The sequence below is a fragment of the Seriola aureovittata genome, chromosome 13 (assembly GCF_021018895.1).
Source record: "Seriola aureovittata isolate HTS-2021-v1 ecotype China chromosome 13, ASM2101889v1, whole genome shotgun sequence".
NCBI lineage: Eukaryota > Metazoa > Chordata > Actinopteri > Carangiformes > Carangidae > Seriola > Seriola aureovittata.
This window is the reverse complement of record NC_079376.1, coordinates 6448546-6457424: the sequence shown is the minus strand read 5'-3', so window position 1 is coordinate 6457424 and position 8879 is coordinate 6448546. Positions and strand designations below refer to the sequence as shown.

At 40.5% G+C, this 8879-nt stretch overlaps 1 protein-coding gene across 2 annotated transcripts; it reads left to right on the top strand.

Moving 5' to 3' along the window:
- The first annotated feature begins 97 nt into the window (after window positions 1-97).
- Window positions 98-8687, top strand: LOC130179758 (tudor domain-containing 6). Of its 2 annotated transcripts, none has more exons than XM_056392776.1 (4): window positions 98-340; window positions 2141-7956; window positions 8074-8150; window positions 8366-8687. In XM_056392776.1, the coding sequence occupies exons 2-3, from the start codon at window positions 2166-2168 to the stop codon at window positions 8121-8123; spliced, it is 5841 nt and encodes a 1946-aa protein (XP_056248751.1). In that variant the 5' UTR covers window positions 98-340; window positions 2141-2165; the 3' UTR covers window positions 8124-8150; window positions 8366-8687. The 2 variants fall into 2 exon arrangements, with proteins under 2 accessions (XP_056248751.1, XP_056248750.1); XM_056392775.1 differs by having other exon boundaries at window positions 8071-8150.
- Window positions 8688-8879: the final 192 nt, after the last annotated feature.

Below are 8879 nucleotides of genomic sequence, written 5' to 3'. Positions count from 1 at the left end.
AGAGGGCGAGCTGTGTGACTGGCTCACCGCTCACCTGTGTGTGTCTGTGTGTCTACATTAGTGTCATTGGGGTTTTTTTTTTTTTTTTTTTTTTTTAAAGAAAGTATCATGGTGTAAATTTCAACGAGCAACGTTTGGAGTTTATCCTATAGAAATTGATATAAACCATCAAACACAGTCTGCTTGGTGTTTTGCATGTGTTTGTTCGGCCGCACAGAGGAAGTTGCGCGTAATCAAAGCCTTTAAAAACCCAGTTGAGTGCCCGCCCCCAGCTGCGGCCATTCAACTACATTTAAATTCAACGAGAGGAACATGAGATGTGCCGCCTGCACCAAACACGGTGAGTAAAGACAAAACCTGTAATGATTCGTGATGTCTCAGTCTGCAGGTTGTGTCAAGCTGATTTGAGCTGATCAGGTTAAAGATGGAGATGTTGTCCTGCAGCGCACCTGAAAAGTGTTCAGCTTAAATCAATGGCAGTGGGATATTTTTGTTTCATTGCATTTCTGGATTTGCAACTACACTGAACAGTCTCTGCTAATATGATATGGCATGAACTGAATCTCAAGATTATTTTATATTATTAAAATATATTTCTCCAAACCAAATCCTTGGATACGATGAGTTGTGTAGACCAGGTGGGCCTGATCAGGAAATGGCAAACAAATTAGCAAATTGGAACAAAAACTATTAACTTTACTAACTAATTTTTTGGACAGGCATTTTTGCTTCAGTTTTACATCTCAAAGTTTTACAAAATGAAGCACTCACATGTTAAAGAAATATGCAACCTTCCATTAGGGGCCATGAGTTGACTTTGTGTAGTTTTAAAGATTTGCAAACACTTGTGTAGATACATGTGTTTTTATCTCACATGTTGCACGTAAATTGAGTTAGAATTCTGGTTCATGTCTGTTTATAAATGTTGGCATGTTCAGCAGGCGGACAGTGGATGGCACCAAATGCCAGTTTAGTGAATCTCATAATATTTGGTTTATGTTGAGGCCTCAGCCGTTGGCTCAGCTCTGTCTCAAGTCTTGGTTTGTGGTATTTATGAGCAAACATGCTGCCAAGTCTTTATCAGTCTACTTGTGTGTGTTCCTCTTTGCAGTGGCAGGTTTCCTGTGTTTGACATGTTCACATGATTCATCAGGTTTCTCCTAGTTTCTTACTGATACACCAGAAGTGATTTTTCAGGCCTGTTTGTTCAGTTATATTAGTTATACAGTTGTGGTCACCTTATCAGGATTTAGATATAAAGAGGCCAGAATGCCGACACAAAAACAGTTAATGGAGCCTGTGGGAATTTGTGATGTCACCAGGAATTTATCTTTCAGAAAAACAAATGCTTAACTCTTTGACAAAGGTTTTCCATAATAACCAAAATCACTTTAAATGGCGGCATAATGTTGGAGCGTCTCTACTTCAACTATGTGAAAACTGTCCATTGTGATTGAACTGATTTAATGCGATTAAAAACAATGTGTTTTTGGAGTATTACCATTAGCCTACAGGCCTGCTAGTAGTGTCTATTTAAGGCTCAATAAGTTTACTCATGCCATACAGTACTACTTCAAATTGTGCCACTTTAAGGAAGTTTAGGGTCAGATTGAGTGTATCTTGATGTTTATGGTCCATCCTTTCTGCAGGCTACAGCCAGTCTGAACAAACAACTGTGGATGCACTGAGTTTTATTTAAATCTGATACAATAACACATTTCGCCAGGTACAGCTATGAATTTTTGTTTGCAAAATTCAAAATAATTCGTTTTCAGATATGCCTGTCTCAAGGGAATTAATTCCTTTTGTATGTATATGTATGTTACTGGTATTCTGTCTCCACATTAACAGAGGTCATTTTACAAGACTGTCAAATTGTACAATTATCTGAATAGTACAGCGATAACATTGCATTTCAAAGGTAATGGAGGCTAATAGCAATACCACAGGGATGATGGTATATCAGTACAGATCTAGTGACATTATTAGTCATCATATGGCAGCCATTTTGTTATGAAGCAGCTGGCTACTGGACTGGAAATTCTTGATAATGGCAGTCTAATTTTTTAAGGTTCTTTTAATACAATTCAAATGACAATTTTTCTACAACATTAATTCCTTTTTTTGTTCCATTTTGCAGGTATGTTTGAGTTCTGAGCTTCACAATGTGTTCGATTCCTGGGCTTCCAACACCAGGATCAGAGGTAACTGTTCTCATCACGAGGGTAAACCTAAACCCCAGTTGTGGTCTTGTGGAATTATGGGTTAACGTGGATGATGGACGGAAACATATTTATGAGCAGATGAGAGAGAAAATTCAGATTCCTGAAAGGAAGTTTTATGGATCAGAAGGAAAACCAGGGGACCTTTGTCTGGTCTATGTCAGTGACACCTGGCACAGAGCTCGCATTGTATCCATTCAAAGTGAAACTTATGATGTGTTTCTAATTGACCAAGGACAGCCCCATGTCACCACAAGTGAAACTTTAGCATGGGCCCAGAGTGACAGTTTTCTCTTTCCTCCCGAAATTGAATCTTGTATACTTGCAAATGTCCTCTCCCCTGAGAATAACGTGCCAGAAGAAGCCACAAAATTTTTGAAGTCTCTCCCTGGCCATAAGTTTAAGGGACTGGTTCAACATGTACTGATGCCAGACAGGACTATTCTCCTTGATATAGCGTTTATTTCCAAGCAAATGTGTAAGTTTGGAGTTGCAAAGAAGATCCCAGGGGATGAGTTTAAATGCCTGGTACTGAAATGTCTACATTTACCCAAAGGAGAGGCTCCTGAGGCCCAGGAACAGAATTCGAATGTTAGTTGCCAACTTGAGAAGCACGAACAATACTTTTTCCCAGAACTGTTAATTGACTCCTTTGAAACCGTTAATGTGACAGAGGTAACTGATCCACAGAACATTTTTTGCAAACTTCATATATTTTCCAAGGTATTGAAGATATTATCAGAACAGATCCACCAGTACTATGAAGAGGGCTCAGATTTTGGAGAGGTGCAGCCACAGACCTGCGGAGATCCATGTGCTGCTAAAGGCATGAGCGGCAGATGGCATCGCTCGTTACTAAAGCAAAACATTACGATCGATGATGGTGCTGTTGAAGTCGTGCATGTGGACGAAGGAAAAACTGAATTGGTGCCAGTTGGAGACATCAGACCACTGTATGGGAAATTCCTGAGAATGCCAGTTGTCACCTATCTCTGTTCTCTTGATGGACTACAGGGTAAGGACACAGGCTGGACTATGGACCAGACTGATCACTTAAAATCACTGCTCCTGAACCAGACAGTCGTAGCCAGGTTTGACCACCACAATATACAGGCACGTCAAGATGTCTATGATGTCACACTCTATGCAGCTAATTCTGCGTGCATAAACTATTGTTTTTTAGAGATGGCAGGACTTTTCCCACCCTCTAACACTGAACACGATTCTAATGTCCTGAAAGAATCCATTCCCTCATCATTTCTCAGTTCACTTGGAGACAAACAATGTATGGATTTACAGAACAAAGTCAATGTAAATGTTGATGATTTACAAGAGCGATCTTTGCCAAGCACCAAAAACCTAGAAGTCAATGGCAGTATGGATGATGGATCCACTTCTGGCGCTGATGCTATTCATCTCAAAGAGCCTTTAGAACATCCATCAACAGGTTTCCCCTCTGAGGTGCACCATGCTTGTGATGATGATGTGTTTACTGTGGGGAGTGGTATCAATGTGAAAGTATCTTGCATTGAAAGTCTTCAGAAGTTTTGGTGCCAATCAACAGAAAATGGTGACTCCCTTAGCCTTCTTATGCAAGACCTGCAAAACCACTATGCAGCTGCCCACCCTCAATCCCTTGTTGAGTCCATCTGTGTCGCCCGTAATCCAGACAATAACATGTGGTACAGAGCAAAGATCATTGCAAGTCACCACTCTCCTGTTGTAGATGTGAGATTCATAGACTATGGTCAAATTCGAAAGGTCCCTTTGCAAGAAGTGCGCCACATTGATCCAGCTTTCTTACGGCTAAATGCGCAGGCTTTTCAGTGTTGTCTGTTCAATCTGAAGAAATCCACTTATCCTACTGCTGTCACTTCGGCTGATGCTGCATTAGCAGAGTTTCAGAAGTTTGTGGATTCAGGTGCTACATCAGGCACTGGGTTGAAATGCGTTGTAAAAGCTATAACGCCCGATGAAGAAGGTCTGCTGCTTAACATGGTAGATATTGAAACACCATCTGACAGTGCATGCAAGCTTCTGGCTCAGAAATGTGCACAGACTGAAGCTCACATGCAAATTCCTCCACAAGTCCCATCAGATGCATACAATTACTCCTCGCACAATATTGAAGTGGGTGGAAAAGAAAAAGTGTGGGTAACCTCTTCAGAGAATGTTGGTCACTTCTACTGCCAACTGGACCGAAATTCTCATTTGTTCGACAAAGTGATAGAAAATGTGAAACAACTAATTGCCCAACCACAGTACCCAGATCACCCACTTGGACTCAATAGCATTTGCTTTGTTAGGTACACTGATAATCAGTGGCACAGAGGTCAAATAGTAGAAATGTCCCCTAAACTTAAAGTGCACTTCGTGGACTATGGTGATACACTTGTAGTGAATGAATCTGATATTCGCCCCTTTCCCACTGAAGGAGGTCTTGCCAGGTCAATTCTTGTGCAGGCGGTTCCACTTGGACTGTCTGATGTCCCAGGAGAAGTGCCACAGGAAGTTAACCAGTGGTTTGCAGATAAAGCCATTGGTCATAGTTTTACCATTTCAGTGGTAGAAAAAGGGGCAAAAGGGAAGCTAATTGTTGAATTGTTTGATGGATCCCTGAATGTAAATGTGAAAATCAGAGAGAGAATATCAAAGATGGTGCAACAAAAGGTAACTACTTTCATTCAGCAGACTGACCAGCAGCTCTCTAACAGCTCAGAATGGGCTGGTGTGCCAAATGAAGACTGTTTAACACAAGAGCTCTTGAATGTGTCAGTATTAACAAAGTTAACGGAGCAAAATAAAGTCCAAAGCAGTGATGGAATGTGTGCTAGAGATGAGCTAACAACGAGTTCACAATCTATATCCAATGTCTCTACACCAGAGATTGAACATGGAAAAACTTTGGATGAAGGAAGACAACCGACTTTGGATGTCATTCTTGAGGAAAAAGAGACTGTGTTGGCTCAGACTTTCATACAAGGTGGTCACAGTGACTCACAAATAACACAACTTTCCCTTCCTCCGTGCTCTGAGGGAAATGTGAATATCTGCATGTACAAGAGGCCTAACATTTCTCAAGACAAGACAGAGGAAGTATACGCATCCTGCATTGTTGGACCACATTACTTTTGGTGTCAGTACAACAATACTGAAAACCTGAACATGGTGTCAATGCTTGCTCAGGAAGCAGGACAGGCACAGAAGAACATGATGTTCACAGAGACTCTTGGTCCTGGAAGTCCATGCCTTGCTCTTTTTTCCAGTGACAATCGGTGGTATCGATCTCAGGCAATTAAGAGAACTGACGATACCCTTCATGTTCTGTTTATTGACTATGGAAATGAAGCTGACGTTGACATCAACAATGTGAGAGAACTGCCTCAGGGTCTGCTGGATAAGGCTCCTCAGGCCTTTTTATGCTCATTGAATGGATTCGATGAATCCAAGGGCACCTGGGATGACCAAGTTTATGACGACTTCTACAATCTACTGGTTGATAAACCACTCAGAGTGACGGTGTTCGACATGGAGGATCATTCAGAAATCACAGTTCCTCAATATGCAGTTCAAATTGAGTGTGAAAATATACTTGTAAATAACGCAATGCAGAAATATTGGAAACCTGTAGCCACAGCACATGTTATGACTAAAAGCCGTCAAATGGAAAACTCACTCCAGGGTGGTCAAACTGAGTTCAACATGACAAACATTAATGTGTCCAAAGGAAATACAAATACTTCCTTGTACAAGAAACCAAAAATATCTAAAAACCAGACGGAGAGTGTATATGCCTCTTGTATTGTGGAACCCAGTTTCTTCTGGTGTCAATACGCCAACACTGAGGATCTCAGCAAACTGTCAATGCTTGCTCAGGAAGCAGGACAGGCACAGAAGAACATGATGTTCACAGAGACTCTTGGTCCTGGAAGTCCATGCCTTGCTCTTTTTTCCAGTGACAATCGGTGGTATCGATCTCAGGCAATTAAGAGAACTGACGATACCCTTCATGTTCTGTTTATTGACTATGGAAATGAAGCTGACGTTGACATCAACAATGTGAGAGAACTGCCTCAGGGTCTGCTGGATAAGGCTCCTCAGGCCTTTTTATGCTCATTGAATGGATTCGATGAATCCAAGGGCACCTGGGATGACCAAGTTTATGACGACTTCTACAATCTACTGGTTGATAAACCACTCAGAGTGACGGTGTTCGACATGGAGGATCATTCAGAAATCACAGTTCCTCAATATGCAGTTCAAATTGAGTGTGAAAATATACTTGTAAATAACGCAATGCAGAAATATTGGAAACCTGTAGCCACAGCACATGTTATGACTAAAAGCCGTCAAATGGAAAACTCACTCCAGGGTGGTCAAACTGAGTTCAACATGACAAACATTAATGTGTCCAAAGGAAATACAAATACTTCCTTGTACAAGAAACCAAAAATATCTAAAAACCAGACGGAGAGTGTATATGCCTCTTGTATTGTGGAACCCAGTTTCTTCTGGTGTCAATACGCCAACACTGAGGATCTCAGCAAACTATCAATGCTTGCTCAGGAAGCAGGACAGGCACAGAAGAACATGATGTTCCCAGAGACTCTTGGTCCTGGAAGTCCATGCCTTGCTCTTTTTTCCAGTGACAATCGGTGGTATCGATCTCAGGTAATTAAGAGAACTGATGATACCCTTCATGTTCTGTTTATTGACTATGGAAACGAATCTGATGTTGACATTAACAATGTGAGAGAACTGCCTCAGGGTCTGCTGGATAATGCTCCTCAGGCCTTTTTATGCTCATTGAATGGATTCGAGGAATCCAAGGGCACCTGGGATGACCAAGTTTATGACGACTTCTACAATCTACTGGTTGATAAACCACTCAGAGTGACAGTGTTCGACATGGAGGATCATTCAGAAATTGCAATTCCTCAATATGCAGTGCAAATTGAGTGTGAAAATGTGCTTGTAAATAAAGCAATGCAGAAATATTGGAAACCTGTAGCCACAAAACATGTTATGAAAGAAAGCCCTCAAACAGAAAACTCACTCCAGGGTGGTCAAAGTGCATCCAACAAAATGCACCTTAATGTTTCCGAAGGAAATGCAAATGCTTCCGTGTACAAGAAACCAAAAATATCTAAAAGCCAGACGGAGAGTGTATATGCCTCTTGTATTGTGGGACCCGGTTTCTTCTGGTGTCAATATGCGAACACTGAAGATCTCAGTAAACTGTCGATGCTTGCTCAGGAAGCAGGACAGGCACAGAACAACATGATGTTCCCAGAGACTCTTGGTCCTGGAAGTCCATGCCTTGCTCTTTTTTTCAGTGACAATCAGTGGTATCGATCTCAGGTAATTAAGAGAACTGACGATACCCTTCAAGTTCTGTTTATTGACTATGGAAACGAAGCTGACGTTGACATTAACAATGTGAGAGCCCTGCCTCAGGGTCTGCTGGATAAGGCTCCTCAGGCCTTTTTATGCTCATTGAATGGATTTGATGAGTTAAAGGGCACCTGGGATGACCAAGTTTATGACGACTTCTTCAATCTCCTGGTTAATAAACCACTCAGAGTGACAGTGTTCAACATCGAGGATCATTCAGAGTTTGCAGTTTCTCAGTATGCGGTGGAAGTTGAGTGTGAGGGAGTGGTTGTGAATACACTGATGGAGAAATACTGGAAAGAACTGGACACAGATCATGCCATGGCAGAAATGGAATCAGGTCAGGAGACTATACTTTATATAAATTAAAATAATCCTGTTTCGATTTATTAGGTTTTCAATAAATATCATATCCAATGGTTTATTTAATGCCATTTCATCTTTCACCTTTTAGTAGACCAGGATGAAACCAGGACCGTGGATGTGAGAGAGAGTGTTGGGGTTTAAAATAATGAAAAGGCCATCAAATTAATGGTAGGATTTGACTTTTTAACTTGTTTTTCTCATCCAACAAAGACAGTGGTAAATTTAATAAATGTCATGAGGATTATCCTGTGATTTTTTTTTTTTTTTTTTTTTTTTTTTTTTTTTTTTTTTTAACATTGGCAAACAACTGATGGTTGAATTATTATTAAGACATGTAATTTCATGCAGCCACAATTTGATCTACTCTTTGTGTTTTCTTTCAGCTCCCAACCCAACAAATGCTTGAGGGGAACCCAGTTTTGATAGAGCATTCTTGAGTGGTGTGACCTGACAAAATATTTCTGTCTTGTTTGTGAACTTTTAGTCTTATTCTACTGAATGAAATGGAACTTGGCATGTAGTCAATTTTTCAATAAACACACTTGAATGGATAAATAAGGGAGTGAAATTTTTAAATGGATTTTACACATATGAACAAGCTGTTTTCCAGGCTATGCTAGAAGGGAATAACAGGCTTTCACCCTTCAGCATTAACTATGCTAACATAAAGTCACTTTTGTTAATTCAGGTTGAGATGAAAGTGATCAAATGTGGTTATTTACTCTTAGGAATGCACTAAAGTACCAACTTAAGAGAAAAAAGTGTCTTCACTGAGTGTTTGCAATAACATATATATTTCAGATTTTATATATACATATGCAGTACCAGTCAAAAGTTTGGACACACTTTCCCTTCTCCATTCAACTTTTGACTAGTACTGTATACATAATTTCATCT